This window comes from Macaca thibetana, chromosome 3 (genome assembly GCF_024542745.1).
Source record: "Macaca thibetana thibetana isolate TM-01 chromosome 3, ASM2454274v1, whole genome shotgun sequence".
In the NCBI taxonomy this organism is placed as follows: domain Eukaryota; kingdom Metazoa; phylum Chordata; class Mammalia; order Primates; family Cercopithecidae; genus Macaca; species Macaca thibetana.
The window spans coordinates 90,333,191-90,355,142 of NC_065580.1; the positions used below are offsets into that span (position 1 = coordinate 90,333,191).

The window sequence follows — 21,952 nt, forward strand, 5'->3', positions numbered from 1 at the left end:
TGTCACCCAGGCTGAAGTGCAGTGGCCCGATCTTGGCTCACTGCAACCTCCACCTCCCAGATTCAAGCAATTCTCCTGCCTCAGCCTCCTGAGTACCTGGGACTCCAGGCGCACACCACTATGCCTGGCTAATTTTTGTATTTTTAGTAGAGACGGGGTTTCAATATGTTGGTCAGGCTGGTCTCGAACTCCTGACCTGGTGATCCACCCGCCTCAGCCTCCCAAAGTGCTGAGATTACAAGCATGAGCCGCCTGTCCAGCCTTTTCATTCAATTTTTAAAATCAATGTCTCTTCAAATTTCTTGTGCTGGCATCAGGGCCCAAATGGATGGTTCCAACCCAATTTACCGACTGGTCTACTGTGAATCTTCTACAGCCAAAGTGCACTTAAATTATTCTGTACACTCTCAGTTTATCTCTTTTTGCATATTCCACTTCTCTTCTTGGACAGTGTTATTCTTACTATTCTTCAGGGTCCATCTGAAATTCTCTGTTCAGATATAATTCCATCTTTTTTCCTTAATTCTCATAATACCTTTTTTATGCGGCTTATTATATTTTGACTCGTATTATAGATAGTTATACGTTTATTATCTCTGTTACTACACTTTAAGCACATTAAAGAGAAGTCTATTTTTTATTCTATGTTATAACGACCACCAGCACCCTACTCCCACTCAGAATAAATCAAAGGGGTACAACTTATCTAAACTCATTTTCTTACCCCTTCCCAAACCTGCCTTCATTTTTGTTTTTCTGATCTCAGTACACATTCATTCTCTTTAACCCAGGCAGAAAGTCAGACTTAATTGCCAATCTTTTCAACCCATGTTTTTAAAAGCCTGACTCCCATGAAGTCTTGCCGAATCTGCCTCCATAGTTTTCCACATAATTCCATTGCTCCTGGTGTTCCCTTCATTCAGAGTCTTAATTTTAATATTAAAAGCATACGTAATCCCCCTGCCTCTAATTCTTCACACTACTCCCTAGGTGATTATTCTTAAAATAAATTGATTCTAGTCACCCTTATCCTCAAAACCTTTTAAAACACTTTTTGTACCTGTCCATTTCTAAAGAAGCAGGCTTCAAATCCTATAGTCTAATACTCAGGTTCCTCATAGTTGGACCAAGCCTACCTCTTCAATCTCCCTTCTTTCTGTGCTTGGAAACCAACAGTCTCTTTGCCGTTCTTAAGCTCTCATAGGCCTTGCCTCCACGAGTTTGGAATATCTCTCCTCCTCTCTTTTCAAGCTCTCCCTACTTCGTTTTTCCAGGTTTGCCACCGAAGGCACATCTTTCTTGAAGTCATCTGTGACCCTCTTCACCTTCCTTGTGCATCCACAGGATTTGCATACACTTAATTGTGTATTGAACTATATTTATGTGGATTGAGTAGGAGGTAGTGTAGCCTAGTGATAAAGAATGACTACTCTGAAGTCATAGTGACTGAGTTTGCATCATGGCTCTACCATTTTCTGGCTGTGTGGCTTTCAGAAAGTTACTTATTTTTCCACAGTTTCCTCTTTACTGAGATGCATAACAGTGTACGCCTCATAGAATAGCTGTAAATGTTAAATGAAATTGTAGGTAAAAGTCACTTGGAAGAATTCAAATGCTCGCTATCTATTATTGTTTGCAAGTATATTTCTGCTAACAACTCTAAAGCCCTTGGATCCAGAGTCCATTGTATTATTTATCTTCAAATTCTCAGCCAAGTGCTTAATTTAATGTTAGCCCCATAATTATGTGTCAAATTGATTCACTAGAGAGCTCTAGGGTCCAGTATATATTGAAGCTTTGTATTACCAAAAGTACCGTGATAATATCAGTCCTGTTAAAAAAAATATTAAGGACAGCAGGTGAAAAAAATCATCAGAATTTCCAAAGAGAGAATATGATTAAATGTTAATATAATTACAGCTCTAATCAGTAGAATACAGACAGGAATCTTACAAGTAAGCTGAAAGCTTGCAATAAATCATGAGCATGGTTTGAAGTGTGTTGTTATCAGAGTGCAGGTTTTGATGAAATTGTCCTCTGTCGTTATGGGCTAAAAGCTTGTCAACTAACTACTTGTGGCCACGAACGATTAAAAAAAAAAGAAAAAAGAAAAAAAGAAAGTTCTGCAATTCAGAACAGAACCTCTAGGTGGCAATTCTGTCCTCCTTTGTTATTTATTTACCTTAAGCAAGTCAATTAATTCTCTGGGCTTCATCTTTAAAAAGAGGGACTTGGATCAGATAGAATTGTGAATCTCCTCCAGCTCTGACATTTTCTGATCACTAATCTATGTAACCCTATTTTTTTCCCACTCATTTTTAGCAGGCATTTCTTCGGTGTCTACCGTGATGAAAATCACAGCTGATACAGCACATATTATTTATAATGAAATGATTCTCTCCATTCTTTTTATAAGAATAAGGAGACTAATGTTAATATCATGTAATTATGGTCTTAAAGGGACAATTCATGTGAAAGTGCTCAATCTTGGGTTATAGTACATGGCAGGTGTTAATAAATATTTATTTTCCTCCTTCCATGGGAAAAATTTCTTTTTGAACATCAAGGTTCAGTACAATTATTAACTTTATTTGTGATGCTTTCTTTAACCTTTCTACTTATTCTTAGTTAAAATCTAACAAAATATTGTTTTAAAGCATATTTTAACACTGATGCACTGATCATACTTTCTGGTAATTATTAATTATATATCTGTCATTGCAAAAGGTTTTAAACTCCTTCTGGTCGAATGCTATTAAAATATATATTCAACCTTTATCACTAACATGAGACCTGCGCATACAAAAATTTCAGTGAATATTCGATGATGAATAAATCGATGAGTGAATGAATTTCAGTTCAGTGGGAGAAGTGGGAAATAGTCTTCCCTTGCCTGGAACACTTTTGGTACTTGCCAGATTATACTATACTTGAAATCCCACGAATAAAAAGTAACAGAGAGATTTCGGTTTTACTCGTAAAAAAATAAAATTGAAAGTTCTGTGTCATGGGTACAAGTAATTTAGCGGTTTATTTTGGGAAATGCTGTACTGTAACACCTGTTTCTGGTGTCTCTACAAGGCAAATAAGCCAACTCTGCCTTCCAGTTTATGACTATGCCAAAAAAATAACACAAATTGTCTTAAAGACTTTCCTCATCTCTAGTTAATGTCTTAGCAAAACAAAACATAAGGTCAGGCGTGGTGGCTCATGCCTATATTCCAGCACTTTGGGAAGCTGAGGCAGGCAGATCACTTGTGGCCAGTAGTTTGAGACCAGCCTGGCCAACATGGCAAAACCCTGTCTCCACTAAAAATATAAAAATTAACCAGGCATGCTGACATATGCCTGTAATCCCAGCTACTCAGGAGGCTGAGGTACAAGAATCGCTTGAACCTGGTGGGCAGAGGTTGCAGTGAGCCAAGATTGTGCCACTGCACTCCAGACTCCAGCCTGGAAGACAGAGTGAGCCTCTCTATATATATTTTAAAAAATGAAGTTTCTTGACTCATTTCTTTTGATCAAAAAAATGTATTCATACAAAAGCTATGCAATAGCGATCTAATGTAAGCCACAATGCAAATGACATATATAACTATACTTTTTAGTAGTTACATTAAAAGATCAAAAGGGGGAATTAATTTCAATAATATAGTTTATTTAAGCTATAAAAAGTATCATTTTTCCATGAAATCAACATAAAACGACTTGAGACATTTTACATTCTCTTTTCCATACTCAGTCTTTGAAATCTAGTGTGTATTTTTTACCTGCAGCCCATCTTTGTTTTCTAAACTTTTATTTTAAAAGTTACATGTGCAGGGGTACATCTGCAGGTTCGTTATATGAGTAAACTTGTGTCATGGTTGCTTGTGGTTCAAATTATTTTCCTCAACCAAGTCTTAAGCCTAGACTGGTGAGTTATTTTTCCTGATCCTCTCCCTCCTCCCACCTTCCACCCTCTGAAAGGCCCCAGTGTGTGTTGTTTCCCTCTATGAGTCCATATGTTCTTATCATTTAGCTCTTTTCCAAGCGAGCTAATGTCTTAGTAGTTCACTTTAAAAGCGAGCTCTTATTAAAAGACATGAGCTCACTTTTAAGTGAGAACATGTGGTATTTGGTTTTCTCTTCCTGTGTTAGTTTGCTGAGGATAATGGCCTCCAGCTCCATCCATGTCCTGCAAAAGACATGATCTTGTTCCTTTTTACATCTGCATAGTATCCCAGGTATATATGTATCACATTTTCTTTATCCAGTCCATCATTGATGGGCAATTAGGTTAATTCCAGGGCTTTGCTATTGTGAATAGTGTGCAGCACATCTTAATTCAGACTAGCCACATTTCAGGTGCTCAATAGCCACATGTGGCTAGTGGCTACTACATTTGACCGTGCAAGTCTAGATGATGCACTATGGCTACAAGTCAAGAAAAGACAAGTTTCTTCCCAAATATCTTGTCACTCAGAAAATACAATGTTTTCCTAAATTAGCTCTAAGGCAGTTTACTTTTTACCTGCATAAGTTTTCTGATAACCTATAGCGTAATACCTCCAAAACTTGCATCTTATATTGCAGTGAATACTTTTATTCTTTTTTTTTTTTTTGAGATGAAGTCTCACTTTGTCACCCAGGCTGGAGTACAGTGACACAATCTTGGCTCACTGCAACCTCCACCTCCGAGGTTCAAGCAATTCTCTCACCTCAGCCACCCAGGCAGCTGGGACTATAGGTGCGCGTCACCATGCCCAGCTATTTTTTTTTTCTTTTTGTATTTTTAGTTGAGATGGGGTTTCACCATTTTGGCCAGGCTAGTCTTGAACTCCTGACCTCAATTGATCCACCCGCCTTGGCCTCCCAAAGTGCTGGAATTACAAGTATGAACCACAACGTCTGGCCAATGCCTTCGTCTTAGTATTTTATAAACCCTCATGTCTTTCTCTAAAAGACTAGTCTGAAGGTCTGAGGGTCTAAGAGGTTTAGTGAGATAGCTTGGCTGGAGTTGAAAAGACATTAGCAAAATTATGAGTTAAAGTTACTCCTTTTTTTTCTCCAAAATAACTGATCCTTTGAGAAAATATTTTACTTTAATTATAAGTGATTGGCATATAAAATTAATTAATATTGCTTGTCTTTTATAACGATATTTTAGTTTCTTACTTTTGCATTAGAAAACAGCCCACCCTATCACTAATAAATATGCTTCACTGTATCCACGGTTAAAAATAAAAGCATTAAAAAGGTTACCTTTTTAAACATATACCATGATTAAAAGGCATTTATCTTTTAATATAGTGTTGGATGAAGCTCTTTTTATATATATGCATGTTGTTTTACTAAGAACTCCAGGCAAATGGTGTAGTAAATTTATAAATTTTGATTCCTATTTGTTTGAATTAAAAAGAAAATGCTCAGATAGCAAACATTAATAGCCAAATGACTTTGACATTTCCAGTCCAAAGTTTTGAATGTTCACTGCTTGATAAATGAGCTTTGGACTCTGTTTTTAAAATACCTTCTTGAAGGCAATTCACTTACTTATCCAAATTGATCAATAACTCTTGTGGGTTTGGAAAATATTAACTTCTAAAAATTAGCTTCCATTTCTCAGTTGGTCTGGAAAAGCACCATGGAAAACATGCCAAAATTGGTATAGAAAGCCATTTCTTTGAAACTTCTGAACAGGTAGAAACCCCTGAAATCTGTTAACATGATAATTATATTTCCATTATGATTTAGCACTGCCAATAATTTGGGATCATTTCTGTTCAGTTTTGGGTAGTGGCCAGATAACTGCATTTTCCTTTTGGTTGAAAGATTATTTCAAGGATAGTTAATATTTTGAGTCATCTGTAGAAATAATGTTTGAATAAAAAAATAGGTGATTTGGACTCTGGTCCTAGTTCTACAGCTAGCCTGATTCTCTGGACTTAAGTTTACTTATTTGTGAAATGATGAATTTAGAATAAGTTATTTCTAAATCTCTAGTTCATTGCATGACTCAATTATAATTCTCAACCAATAGGAAGAGAAAACATTTTAATGATGCTTTCAGTGCCCACATACCCAGAATTCTATGTCTTGTTTACCCTCAGCTATTGACTCCTAGAGTCTCAGCCTACACAAAAAGGCAGAAGCTGTCCAAGATTCCTCTCTGCATTGGCCATTTAATGTGCATCTTCACTCATACTTGACTTGCTCTCTCTGTTTATACAATAGACAAAGACGACACTTAACAAAAAAACTCCCCCTTTAGCTCTTAAAGACATTTTCTCTTTACATATTTATCTCTTTGTACCCCGTTATTCACATTGGCACGTAAACATGTTCCAAAATCTCCCCTAAAAATAGAAAATTTCCTTGACTCCAAAGTCTATTGCTCTATCTCTATACAGAACCCATCTCCCTTCGCCACTAAGCCTCTTGTTTACAATTTCTAGATTCTTATTTCCCATTATATTTTCAGCACACTTTAGCCTGACTTATATTCCTGTTACCATACTTCAGCTACTCTTGCAAAAGCAAACAGTAACCACCACCTTTCAGCCTTCATCTTACAAGGAAATCTCTCCTTTGGTCTTTGCTTACACCACTCTTCTGGTCCTCAGCATATCTCTCTGGCCAAACTTCTCAGTACCTTTTTTCTGGTTCCTCATTTCTATCCAGCCTCTAAATATTGTAGTAACTAAAAGCTTTATTTGGGTGGTTTCAACCAAACATATGACCTTAAAAATATTTTGTATTTACTAATTACTCCCACACTGATATTTCTAGCACAGCCTTTTCTTCTGAACTCTAGACCTATTTATCTAACAGTCCACAGCATCTCTCCATTTTGATATCTCACAAGCATCTCTACTTTCACAGGTCACAAACAGATTCTTGATCTCCCATCCTACACCGGACACACACACATGCACGCACACACATGCACGCACACACACACATGCACACAGAGTTTTTCTCTTTTCTAATAATCTACTTCTCAAAAAAGTAAACAGAAACTCGATTCTATCATTTGCTTGATCTCAAAATCTGGTAGTTGTTCTTAATACATCCCTTCTATAATGGCATAAAATTGAACACAAAACACAAAGTCTTATCAAGTAAATATCTGTGTTTTGTGTTTTACCACCTCCACTTTCACTGCAGTAACCATTGTATCATACATCTTAATAGCCTCCTAACTACACCTGTGACTTCCTGTGTGACATCAATACATTTTCTAAACTGAAAACCAGAATGACGTTTATAATCTTGTCCATTTCCTGCTCAAATGCTTTCAATAGATCCTTTTATAATTAGAGAAAAATCTAAATGTTGTAGCATGTATATAAAGTTCTAATTTTTACCCCTGTTTACCTCGTTATCTCACCCAATGCCTTCTACCTCCTCCTCCTCAGGTCATACTTCAGTCACCCTGGACTTCATTCAGTTTCTTGAACACACCAAAGCTTTCCTATCTCAGCATCTTTACTCATGCTATTCCTCTGCATGAAACAATGCTCTTCCCTCTGTATGTCTGGTTAATGCCTCATCATTCTTGAGAAAATATTGCTTTCTTAGAGATGCTTTCCTGATTTCCCCAATGTTAATAAAGTTATTTTATATTCTTCATAAGCCTATATATTTTCCTTTTTTTTTTTTTTTTTTTGAGATGGAGTCTCGCTCTATTGCCCAGGCTGGAGGGCAGTGGCATGTTCTCGGCTCACTGCAACCTCTGCCTCCTGGGTTCAAGTGATTCTCCTGCCTCAGTCTCCCAAGTAGCTGGGATTACAGACATGTGCCATCATGCCCAGCTAATTTTTGTATTTTTAGTAGAGATGAGGTTTCATCATGTTGGCCAGGCTGGTCTCAAACCCCCAACCTCAAGCGATCTGCCTGCCTCGGCCTCCCAAAATGCTGGGATTATAGGCGTGAGCCACGGCACCCAGCCTATTTTCCTGTTTAACATAGCACAGTCTTTAATTTTAATTAGTGTATTATTTAGTCATTGTCTATATTTCTTTTTGAATTAAGCATCAGAAGATCAGAGATTGTGGTTATTTTATTTACTGCTAGACTCTCAGGACCAAAATCACAATATAGAACACAGTAGCCATGGAATCAATATTTGTTCACTAAATCTAACAAGAAAGAGAACCAAGGAAAGTAAGCAGGTGGCTCATGAGAGTGACAACAGAAGCTTGCGCTCCTGGAGTCCCGCAGAGCTTTCTTCCACACCACGCTGTCTTTTCCCTTTTTGTCTCATCCCAACCCAGTGTGGACTACAGAATTAAGGCCTATCAAGTGTTATTGCCATTGACCTCAACGCTGACTTGGCCCCATCTTCATAAGCCTAATCCCTGCGGGTCCCACTCCCTGGGCTCACAATCCAGGTCCCTGGACCTTCCTTGCCTTTATTAGATTTACAGATCTTCTCGGTGGTCTTGGCTTTCAGCTTTCCCCTCTCCCAGTTCTTCTGCAATTTTAGCGTAGTGTACATCTTCAAGCCACTTTCCATCTTCCTATTTATATTTCTTTCTTTTCTTAGTCCATGGAAAACCCTGCTAATTATGCAATGTTCTTTTTTCCTTAAACTCAAACTAATTTCTTATTTTTTAAACTATAATGAAGGACTGAAATAATGTAAGGAATATAGTTCCATATACCATGTTTCTTCCACTACAGAAAATTTCACCATCAGTTTAACTGGAAAAGGGTAATGTACATCTTTTATCAAAAGAGACATAACCTCTCACACATATGATCAACTTCATAGAAAAATAAAATCCCAAGATGATAAAATGTACAACAGACAAGTTTATGTGATAAGGCGTTCCTCCATTAACACCAGCCATCTTGGTGGCTTAGCGGACCAGGTGAGATAAGATACAACCACAGCAAACAGAAATTAAACCAGAAGCACTCAAGAGAGAGATGGAAAGAATAGTTTCATGGTGTTAAATGAAGATGCACATCAGATAGTGACAGAAACCTTTTCAGAGACTGAAGTAACTGAAGGAAAGATGAACTTAAGAATAAATTTCAGAAGAAATCACCAGACATAGCATGTAGCTAACAAGCATGCACACACTTCTAAATAAATCCAAGTCCAAAAAAATCTCAGAAACTTCAAACTGGCCCAGGACCCAAATCTTTCAGTGCACCGAACAAATCAGCCTTAATTCTCAGAATGCAATTTCTTCACATCTCCCCCTCAGTGTTCATGTAATGAATCTTTCTTGTTTTTAATGCATTATGCATTGTGTTCTGTTCCAATTCTGTTTTGTGATAGTTTTTTCTTTTTTAAAAAATGATCTCTTGAATATTTTGAGCATGCTAAATAAATAAGGCTTTTAGGTGTTAGAGCTGTTTCTGCTTCAAAAGTGACAGAAAAATCATAACCAAACTTGTGAATTTTATATAAGGGGAACTTTGAATTTGCAGTATATTTAAATGTCATTTTTTCTAAATAAATCTTAGTTATAGTCATTATTCACATAGGCTCTTAAAACAAAAGAAAACCCATCTCATAGATAGTAGTAAAAAAAATTCAGAAGAGTTTCTCTTTGGAGTTAAACTTTTTATTATCTTAGTCAAATATAATAAATAAATTTTAAAATTAAATTCATATAAACCTTTATAATAGTGATTACTTCTAGAGGGTAGTAAAAAGGAATGTGATTAATATTAAGCATCAATGTATGGATAATGTTATCAATAATTTTCTAGTTACTGCAGTAACTTAAACTTTTTATATATTTGTGCAGAACCTCTGTATTATATAGTTCATAATAATTTAATAAGTGTATTTATGTCACTTAAAGTAGTTTTATATTAATGTAGGTTACTCCAATTTACATGATTTTGCTTATATTTTATGTTTAAGATTCTTTTATATCAAATATGACTAAAATGTACTTGGGTATAGCCTAGGACAACATTCAAGTAAAAAGCTCACAACTTGAAACATGTGGAAACTGTAATAGGATTTAAAATGTAGATGATGAATTTAGTGAAGGAGAAAGAAAAAAAATTACTCCCTGGAGTTGTGCTAGCTTTGAGTCTGATTTGTGACCTGTTCTTACATATTTGAAAATAGCCAATGACCCTAGGGGATTAAATAATGGAAGTTATGCTCTTCCCAAGAATTGCCAACACAACAGATGAATGTTCATCCAACATGCGTGGTGGTTTCTGAAAGCTAGCCAGTTATGGAAACAAACATAGCTGCACAGAAGGTCATGGCATTGGGAACTTGGCCCCACGTCAGGGTAATAGCAGCCTAAAAATGCAGCTTAAATTGTATATTAATGACAATTACCAACTTTTTCTTAGGAATTGCTTATCTTTTTACCTTCTCTGTGCCTGGGTGTGCACACACAGACTCCTACACATATTTCTCTCTTTAGGTGATTTTGATTTTTATCCTAGTTCTGTTACTGGTTTCACTTTCGGATCTTAAATCACTAAATCCTAAATCCTTTAGTCTCTCATCCCTTAAGTGAATAAATTTATCTGCTGGGATAAATGGTGTAATGAGAGCAGTTGGATTTCTTAGGCAATATGGTTTATTATAAATATAAGCTGCCATTGCTGTTATTAACATAATGATCCATATGGAAAAATAATTGGCAGGGTACAAATTAAAAAAGAAGGCAACTAAGAATTCAAAAAACCCTGCCAAATATAACAAGAAAATCAAACATACGTCTCTGTTTAGTAGAATAAACAAAAATCATACTTTGTTATTCCAACATTGACCTAAAACAATTATTCCTGGAACTCTGGAACATGCACACCAAATCACAACTATTACTAGGGAACAAAATCAGTTATGTAGAGTAAACAGTTTCTAAGACAGGGTATATGACCTAAATGTTAGCAAGCCTAGAGTCCAAGGTCAATTTAATCAATGGTCTTACAAGAAGATCCTCTTCATAAATGTATAAAAATAAAATATGTCTATAAATGACAAATAGAAACCACACGCAGATTATAGATTTTCCAGAAAAGAGACCAAAACATGCATCCCATTGTTGTGGATCAGACATGGTTAGTAAATATCTAATGCGTATATTGAATACTTTAATATAACTATCACATTTAATTTTTAGAACAACTCCATGAGATAAGTGGTGGTATTTCTATTTTGCAGATGAATTAACTGATTGTTCTGTGAGATAATGTAACTCACTCAAGCCTAAACAATAAAAAAGTGCTAGAGGTAGAATATGAACCCAGATCTTAATAGCTCCCAAACCTATTCTTATTTCTTTGTATTATGCTGATATCTCCACTTAAATGCACAAATTTCTGTTTTTATATGCCAGCCGGCTGTGAGATTCACTGAACATAAGAAATTTACAAGTTTAAAAATCTACCATCAACAGGAATGACATTTGAAAATGTGGTTAGATTTGCGATGGTAAATTTACATTTTCTCAATTTCAAGGATTTCCTCAAGTCTTTCTTTTGATCCAGGATGTACATCTCAGAACCCAGCTGGCATTTTGCCTGGAAATTGAGCAGCATTGCCTGGGCTTAACTGCCTTGACCTCATGATTGTCAAGTTCTACCCAATAGAGCTCTCCAAGCCTAGTAGGGTATCAAGAGCAGACTAGTCTTGCCATTCTTTCAGTACCTTTTCAAGACTGGTACCATCTTATTTAGAAGAGGCAGATCTTCATTTCACAGTTTTTACATGAACATATCTTGCCCTAACAAGGCTGATATCCTCAGTGCCCCACAAAAACTCCATTTTATTGCCTTTACCTCTTCTCCATGACTGTACGAATGTTAATAGTTTTGCTTTGCACACCTTTCCTCCTCTGCCCACTGGAAACCTATTCTGTCTCCAAGGCTTAGATGAAGAGTAAGTGATCTCTTGCTTATACCTTTTATTTTGAACTCTGTTTAAATTTGTTGTCATGTGCTATACTGACTAGCCCTTATAATATTTAAGGATAGTTTGAAATTCATAATTTAACACTAAGTCTTAAGCCTTGATGGCAGGAACAATTTAGGTCCAATATCTTAGATGCAAAATTCTGGTAACGTGGGGGTTGTACTTGTTGATTGATTGACTTGCTAGTCTCTTCTGGAAAATAGATAAAAGGAATGATTGGGACTTAGCCTTTAAGGTATCCTGCCTGGTACATATATTCAAGGATGGGGAGCAAATAATGAGGTCGGGCCTCAGTGAAAGACTTTTTCATGAAAATTTCCAAAGTTCCACACAACACAATAGAAAAAGTACAGACTTTGAAACAATATTGCTCTGACTTAAAGTACTGACTCAGCTGACTAAATAACAATGGACCCTAGGTAAGTTCCTTTTTCTACTTAAACTTTATAAAATACCACATTTTCACAAAGTTGTTAAAATTAGAAATAATAGTACATATGGAAGCATCTGGACATTAGTTAACTATTAATAAATCATGTCTAGCATTATTTCTACAGGATAAATAGATCAGGGCACTCTATCTCCCAAGCTGATCTATTTATTTAACCATTAATATTTTCTTTTTGCCTTGACCACATAGTTTTATTCAATATTTAACAATAGATTGCAAACTAATGGAACTTAGAATTGCTTCTTGGGAGTTTTACTATTGGTACTAATAAATCATGGGCACCAGTTAAGGTTATAATAGTCATTGTTGAAATCTAGGTATTTAATTGAGGTGTCTGTGAATAATACATCATGTAATAAACATGGCTTGTAGAGCTACTCTTCAGGCAGTTCAAGTTTCTAAGATGTTAAGTATCTTTATTTACTAAATATCTAAGATATTAAGTATCTATTAGATGTGTTAATTTGTACTTTGACTTTTCAAAAAGTATTTACATAGTTCTAACTGCTTTTTGAATACTTTGTTTTATGGCATAAATAATGGTCACCATATTCACACTATTCAATTTGTCTAATTTATATAATTGTCTTATTAATCTGATTACCAAATATCTTTATGATAGAGTTTCTACCACCCTCTCTCACTCCAAAAGAAAAACAAAGAAAGAAGGGTTTTATGTTTTCTCATTTGGTTTTAAACTAAATATTACAAGAGTTTTCTAATATAGATATTTTGGTACATTTTCATAGTTGCTAATGTAATTATCCTAATTAAATCAAAACCTAACTAGATACATACTGTACAGGAACAACGAAAACAAAAAGAATGGGTCGAACTAGGGTTGATGAAAGGTGTGGGAGAAATATTGAGAGCCAGAGCACCATTAGTGGACTCTAGGTCCCAGGCAGGCAAGGAGCAGCACCAGCCAGCGGAGAGAAAGCAGCAGCTGATTCTCACTGATTCCTAACTCTATGCCAGGCCCAGAACTAGCAGCTTTAGAAACATTGTTTTTTGAGATTCACAAGAACTCCATGAAATAGGAGCTAATATTTTCCTCCTTTTAGGAATAACGAGACTGATTTGGTGAAGAAATAAAACGTTTCCACTGACACAGTTATACTGAGATGTATGAATCTAATCTGATTGTCATCTAATTTTAATGAAGTATGTATAGATTAGATCTGCAGTTAAAGGACTGCATGGCTTTGTACATTACAGAGGAAAGTTGTCACACAGCTTCTTCTCTCTTTCTCTTTTCTAGAAATATGCTCAATGAGAGTCTAATTATCAAGCCACTGTCCATTTTGCATGTTGAAACATCTATCTGTAGAGTGGCCACAAGAAAATTTCTCTAGATTACTAAGACAAATTTAAATATTTAGACCAATGCTGGACCTAGTTATTTAGGTACAGAAATTCCATTTACGTGAACAGGATCATATATATATATATATGAGATATACATAGGATTATATATATATCATATATAGGATTATACATATGTATCATATATGTATCTCATATATTATATATATTTTTATTTTGAACTCTGTTTAAATTTGCACTTGCACACACACACACACACACACACACACACGAAAATCTATTATAGCTTTTATTGAAGCCAAAGAGAGACATTTCAGATTGTATTAATCTACCAGTATGATTAATTGTTGCGTGAAGACCAAATGAATATACAAAAAAGTTAGATAGTTTGGTTCTATTCAAAGTACACATTGGATAATCCGGCTCATAATTAAGTCAACACAGAGACCCAACTAAGATATTTTAGGCAAAAATGTCCAAATTAAAAGGTTTGACTTTGTTCAGATGTTTCTATCAAGCAAACTGTCAATTAGTAGGTGACTGATGCAAATATTATTAGTTATCTCTTAATGTTTCTAGGACAAAGACTTCAAGACCAGTTATACCCTTGAATAAGAACAAAAATCTCAAAGTAGATTTTGTCATGGACTTTGGATAGAAATTCCAGTATGTGCCATTTACATGTGAACAGAATCTAGACTATGAGAAATTCGTCAAATAAATAAAAATGTGACAAAACTCACCATATTTTCTATTATACCATTATCAACACCAGAAGTGAACACATATTTACATCTCTTTTGATGCACGGTATGGCCCCCTAAATAATAACCATATTTCCCAGTAGTTTGGCTTGCCTAACTTATCTGATTGTCAATCATCCAACTGCTTATGCCCAGTGGACAATCAGCAGCATTTGAGAATGAGAGTATGAATCATATAAGAAAGAGATTCTTTACCTGGCCTCTACAGAATCTGTTAATGGGCTTTATTATATGCAAAAATTTGATGAAAATTGGTTTATATGCCCAGATCAAAACTATTTTTTCTTCATGGAGAAATGTCTGTGAAACTATAAGAATATAATGGTGTCTAATTTTGATAAGGGAGTAGGGAAGAGGACTTTAGTTATAACTTTGAAAAACATTTTGAATGTATTTATAAATTACTTGTATAATTTAAGTTAATGTTAAAATGGGGCATAAAAATATGTTTGTAATTTTTGGTGGGCCATAGGAGCAGCATTTTCATCTTATGCCAAAGGATATGAATCTCTTTTGTTAAGTACTTGATCTGGAAGAAAAAATGATATGTTACCTGGTTAGAGACACACTAGCTTCAAATTGTGTACATTTGCAGTAACTGAGAGGTTTCTTTCACTTTATTTCTTTTTTATTAAATAAATTTTAAAAGCTTAAATATTAAAAATAATACTTTGGAGCAGCTATAATTTATATACAGCACCTCATTTGGATTACTATAATATAGATCAGAATGTACAGAGGTGAATTTCAACAAAATCCTACAATTGGCTGAGTTGTTGCCATGGTAAACCAAGAGTCTACAGAAAAGGTATGTGCATTGTTTATGCTGTAAATTTTGCTGAAGCAAAACATCAGATTTTTTAAGCAGATAAAGATATAATGTATAAATCAAATATGCTCCAGTAAAATAAGCAATAAAACCTATAAATATTAAATGATTTAGATAAGAAAACTTTTAAATATTTAAAAATACTACCTTGTGGTTTACACATGGGAGAACTAGGCTTAGAAAAGTTTGTTTAATAAATTAAGTTTTATAAGATATCAGATATGTTAATAGACAGATGGAATTTTAGCATAATATATATAAAATGCAACTTAGCATCATATTTTGTTCTGGATACCACCATTTAAATCTCTAGATTTCCAAATCTCAACCTACAGCAATACAATTCTCAGGGATTTATAAATCTGTGTGCTGCTAAACCCAGTCCATTCCCATTATAGATGATGCACTGGAGGCTGAGAAGAGTGACTTTCACACAGCAACTTGGAAACAGAACTCTGTGCATTTAACTTCCTGTCTATAAATCTTTTACATCAGTTGTAATTCACATGACTATATCTTTTCCAAAGCATATTACTCAATGTTTAGTAATTGTTATCTAACACTTATGCCTCTGATTTTATGCTTTCATTGTAGATGACCATATCAGCTATAACAAAGAATCAAGAAGAAACAAAAATGCTATAATGACACCTATAGCTTTCGTTCTTTATGAAATTATAGTCAACTGATTTTTCCTTCTAATTGCCCATATTTTAAAAATTTATCACAGGAAGCATCCCTGCCTGATTAATCAGATGAAATAGTGCCTTGAAATAATCTGTGTAAGCATCCATCTCATACATTTTAAGCCCTTATCTTTACTTTTAAGCTACCTCTTTTTTTTTTTTTTTTTTTTTTTTGATTTCTGTGTTCGGGGCCAAATAATCAAAATGCAGCAGTGGCTTAAAGCCTTAGTGCACTTGTCCTAGATAAAAAGCTTACAATTTTAGGGTCTCTCTGTATAAAAATAATCCTTTTATAGTGCAGCTTTTATTTCCACTGCCTTTTAAATTTAATTCAGAAACCTTATAGTAATGATATTAATGTGTTGAAAGGAGTTTTACAACAGTAATTAAAATGTAGTTTGATTGTAGACTATGTGTATTGTGACAGGTTAATTATTGCAAAATCTTATTTGGCATTCATAAATAATCCAGATTTTTAATTCATAATTTAGCAAAGAGATGAATAATTTTCTGTCTAGCTTTCTTCTGCATTTCCTCAGTATCGCTTTGGGAAGGGGAAGTAAGAATGGGTGTTATTATTACTCGAAATATGAGGAAGTGAATCTGTTGCCTCCAACTGGTACACAGTCTCCTATGGTCTGGCCCCAATCATTTTTTCTATTCTTATCTTCTTCTTACACACCTAAGCCCCAGAAAAATAGAAGAGCCTACTCTTCCTGGACCACAACCCAACCTGTCCCAGTTTTTTGCCTTCATCTATGCTTCCTGAAAGACTGTCTTTTCTCACGCCCTCCACTGCCAGTCTGTGCATTCAGTATTAGCTGCTCATATTTACTCAGTGCTTACTACATTCCATTCACTTTACTAAGAACATTACAGTCAGCCCTTTGTATTCCCAGGTCCTGCATCCATGAATACAAACCAACCTCTGATAGAAAATATTTGGAAAAAAAAATACAACAATAACAATAATACAAAGGAAATATAGTATAACAACTATTTACATAGCATTTACATTGTTTTAGGTATTGTAAGTAATCTAGAGATGATGTAAGGTGTATCGGAAGATGTGCCTAGGTTATATGCAAATACTGCACTATTTTACATAAGGGACATCAGCATCCTCAGATTTTGGTAACCAACAGGGCTCTGGAACCAATCCCCTATGAATAGGGAGGGCCAACTGTATTTAATGTGTTCCTTTTAACGACCCCATTTTATAGATAAGGAAACTTTGGCTAGTCACCCAGCTAAGTAAGTGGTAGATCTGGGATTTGCAACCAGGTAGTATGGCCTCAGATCTTACACTGTGAAGCATTAGTTAACACTGCAGTACATCAATTCTAAGTCCTGATAAACTTCCAAGATCAAGAATAAAATAATACTTCTTTTGTGGATATTTCATTGACCACCCCAATCTTTCTCCCCCTTTTTTGCCTCTGTATCTCTCTGAAATCACACTCTAATTTCTCATTGCTGGCAAAGTTACTGATGTACCATTTTGTTTCCTCCACTATGGAGTAGTATTTTAAGACAGTGCTCTGATTCATCTTTATAGTCTTGGTAGTAAATATGAAAGCCATGTAGCTTGAAGGAAGGAAAAAACTGGTTTTCACAATTAGATTCACATTAGGAATGGTGCTGAGTTATTTTATTGATTATTGGTGGAAGAAATAGGTTTCTAAGGCTTTCTTGAAGATTCACCCTAATAAAAAAGAAGCTTGTTGAATCCAACATCTGACCTAGAGATAACTATGACAGTTTCTTTGAGCAGTTTGGTACTCTGTAAGCAGAATTATTCTCCAATTAGAATGTTGTTACACATCTTACCAGTTGTTTTTCTAACTTACTGTCTAGAACTTACAAAAGAGTTTTCAGAGGTGAAATATCAGAAATGTAGCACAGGAAAATTAAGAGCAATGTTTTCTGGAATGAAATGCACCCACAAACTTCCTTTCACACTCACACCACATTTCTCTTTTTGTTATTGGTATTGCCTTTGGTGTACCTTGGGCATTATTGCCCAGTGATAAATGCATAACTATTTCTGCTTGTTCCCTGATACAGAAAAATGATGGAACACTCTTATTTTGATTTTCCTTGTAGAAGGAAGAAAAGATTAAGTGAGCCTGCCCTTGACAGGTGTGACACCCCCCTTCCCCCCGCCTCCCGAACAGCACCACTGGGCAGAGCAGCCCTTTGCAGAATCAGCCAGTGGAAACTAATCCCCCACCCCCACCTTTAAACAAAGCCATTTAATTTAGTCTTTAGCCCAAGTAAGGAAAAAAATAAATAAAAATGAATAAAGGACAATGTAAAGAAGCATAGCCTGTCAGCATGAACCTACATGCAAGCCAGAGATTTACGATTTTGTTTCCCAGGGAGGGAGTGACTAATGCGCGCACCCTGACCATCACCGTAAGGAGGTAAAGAGAGAGTGAAATGGCTCAACGTACACACACCCCGCTCCATACCGGGGACGAGTCTCCGAGCTGCGGCTTGTGCTCTCGGAGGGCCAGGCTGAAGCTGACTGCCCCCACGGCCACACTGGACACCCCCAGCCCTATCTCCAGCACGGAAAGCACCAAGAGGCTCCCGATAATCTGACCGCTGGTGCACATCCTTCCTCGGTCATCTTCCTTCCAGATCAGGGAGAGAAACCAACCATCTATCTTTTTTTCTTCCACTATCCTCCTTACCCCTCCACCCCCTACCAGATCCCAAAACTTTTCTTCAAGAGCGAGGCATTATCCACAAGGGCTGGATTTCCAGAAACGAAGACCTTCCCTGGCTGAACCAGAGGCAAAGGAGCTGCTCCACCCCCTGGCACGTTCAGATAGGGATCGTAGAAGGATCTTCCTGGGTTCGGTTCGGTGGTGCGAAGATTGCACACCAGTACCAGGGCTTTTAAGGAGCCGGAAACCTGGAGTAACCCAGGGAGCTCCGAGCCCTGCTCCCCAGGCGCTGTCCAGAGTTCTGTCGCGTCCCAAATCTCCGCAGGGAAACCCGCCCCCTCCTCAGCCTACCAGACCCTTTCACACGGTCCCTTCTGTTTCATTGCCGAGGAGAGGAGCTTTGCTTCCCGGAGACCCAAAGAGAACTGCTCCGAGCTTCTCTCTCCCTCTCCCTTTCGTCTCGCCTTTGTTTTCGTGGCAATGCAAAGTGCTTCTGCAAGTCTCTGGATCCCCAGGCAGAGCGGGCGGATGATATTCAGCACCACACTCCTTGCAGTTGCTATGTCACCAGAAAAAGCGACCTTGTCTGATGGCCTCTTTCCGTCTGGGTTTCTTCTCCCTCGTCGTCGTCCTCTTCCTCCCCCTCTCTCTCCAGCTGATTCTCTCTCATTGCTATGACCTCATTGGGATTTAGGAGGTTGACGGAGGAGGAAAAAGCCTGATGTATTTGTAGATCCAGGACCAATACTCTTGGCTGGCCTTTGATCCGCCCCGCCCCCGGACCGCAGCAACAGGAATCCAGGCGACCCCTACCTCCGCTTCTCTCCGTGGCTCCTTTCTGGGCTTCTATCCAGCGGAGAGGGGAGGCGATGCCTACGTCAACGCAGGCTCATTCTGAGAAAAACTTTCTTTGGCTTGTACGCGGGGTAGGGGGAGCAGTGAGCAAAGAAAGACGGAGAGGGGTGGAAAAAGCCAGATTCCTAATGTCACTGGGACTCTCAAGGCCCTTCATCAAGGAACTCCCCTGTCTAGGAGAGCTAGATTCAAGCCTGCTTACAAGGAATGTCCACTCCTGGCTATTATAGCCTGTCGCCTTCCGTGTCGGAGGGCGAAGAAGCAGTTGACTGGGGCCGCATCTCCAGGGTGATTTTGTTCCTTTCCAGCCGCAGACCCTTGCTTTCCTCTAGGAGCGTGACCACACGTTCTAGGATGCATAGCTAGATCCAACTGAGCTGGGATCATATATTCTCATCCAAATTCAAGAGACGTGTATGCATTAGAACAGGCATTATTAAAACAAAAACAAAAACAAAACAAAACACGTCTGGCTTAATGCACAACTATTTTTGACGGTCTGTTTTCATCAAAATCTTTAGGGCAGGGGCCAGTCCAGCTTGGCCTGGGGTATTTTTGCATTGTCTTTTGATGCCTGTGAGAGTCTAGATGTCTAGGGATCGCTGTATTTAGACCCCATTTTCATTACTCTAGTTTTATGAAAAATCTCAAGGAAATCTAGGAAGTGGGATAAAGAGAGGGTTCTGGGTGTGGGTCATCTTTCTCAAAAACTGGGTTCTCTAGTTGCAGATGGACTGAAGGAAAATAGAACAAAGGAAGATGAGGTTAGGGTACATTAACAGGAGACTAGGACATCTTGACTTCTATACACATGCAGATCAGTGCAGTGCAGGCGCCTCTGTGGTTTGAGGCTTCTTAAAGCTCCCATGATGGTAACATAAAAGTTCAGCGACTTATAGCATAAGTTCTGTAACATAAATGCCAGTTTTAGTTTTCTTAAATTTGATTAAGGGCTTCTTTTAGAGTTTAAACTCAATTCTACACTATAATTTTTTTTCATATGTTTATATTCTATAATTTAAAAATTGGGTCCTCTTCTCTTAAAAATAAAAACAAATGCAAGGAAGATGAGTTACAATTTATTAAGCCTTAAAGAGCTTCAGTTACTGTGATATTTGGAGTACAAATAAACATTGGTACTGAATGATAATTAGTGGATTCATTTCTATACTTTTAAATCCTGAAAGACATGCTAAAGTACCTCATTAGTGTATGGTTGTAATGATGTAAAGTTTATTTAAATATTACAGAAGTCATCTAAATTATCCAATTGATATGCACAAATAATACAGCATATACGTTGTTGAATTTTTGCTTTGTCTTTAGTCACTTCTTTAGGAAAAAAAACACTTCTCTGTTAGGAAGAGAACAACAAATCGTAATATTAAAATGAATTGATTAGTGGAGACATTTAGGAAGGGAAATAAACTTTTGTAGAGAACATAGGGATGGCATTAGCAATAGTTGAATTTCACAGAGAAAAAGAAACAAACAAAACATATATTATGGTTAACATTTTATCTCTGAATATGATGGCTTGGAATATAAGATTGGTTATGATATGCCTGATTAAAACCAATCTTGATTGATTCTGGGTCATTGGTTAGAAATCCAAAACTTTTGAAAATTAAATTGTATGTGGAAGAAATGCAGCTCATCTTCACATAAGTAACTACCAATAATTCACAATAAAACAAATATTTTTAAAAATAAAAACAATTATTTTCTAGAGAGGAAACTGCTGTTTTGTGTTTTAAAACATGAGCATCAACGTTAAAATTTTCAAAAAAACTATGTTATCTTTATTGGGACACAAAGGATATTTTTTGTGCCTTTTAAAAATGACATAATGATCCTCCTAAGATAAACCCAAATACACCTAAAATTTCCTCCTATATATAGAAATCAAGAAAAAAGAGTTCAAACTGACAAACTATTTATGATTCTTATCATAATTATCTCTCCAAATTATTTGCTAGACAAATAATTGTAGGATAAAACTATAAATCAAGAAAAAATCATATAAAGCACAGCACTATCCAAACACCAGTAGCTCCACAATTTCTGAATTTGATTTTTCTAACACCGTAGTACACCAAAAGAGCTATTCATGAGATCCATTGATAGATAATTCAATATTTCCACAACTTTGACAAGAGCAATAGCACAAAAAATCTCAAGTTTGCCATCTGCTGGCTTATGCATGATACAAGTGAATGTGAGTAGCCTCAAAATAATTCTTATTAAATGCCTTAATAAAAGAAAACATCTTTATAGTGGCTATCTTTAAGGACCTAAGAAGCACTTCCAATAAATATTCAAAGATTCTGAGGTTCTCTCATTCACCCATTTACCTAAATTAGATTATGGAAATTTTAATATCTGGATGAAGGAAAATCCAGGAATGGGTAGACAGTACACTGATGCCTCCTGTGTTAATATAATAAAGTAAGTTGACAAAATTATCAATACTGCCACA

General features: G+C 36.4%; 1 protein-coding gene across 4 annotated transcripts in view; it reads right to left on the minus strand.

Annotated features, from left to right (window-relative positions):
• Nucleotides 1-19,362, minus strand: part of TMEM196 (transmembrane protein 196) — a 51,124-nt gene extending 31,762 nt beyond the window's left edge. The window contains exon 1 of one of the 4 annotated variants that reach the window (XM_050785397.1): nucleotides 18,418-19,362. In XM_050785397.1, the coding sequence (XP_050641354.1) occupies nucleotides 18,418-18,564 (147 nt within the window). In that variant the 5' untranslated portion in view covers nucleotides 18,565-19,362. Of the gene's footprint in view, nucleotides 1-18,399 lie in introns of all 4 variants that reach the window. The other 3 variants (XM_050785396.1, XM_050785399.1, XM_050785398.1) reach the window with 3 other exon arrangements.
• Nucleotides 19,363-21,952: the final 2,590 nt, after the last annotated feature.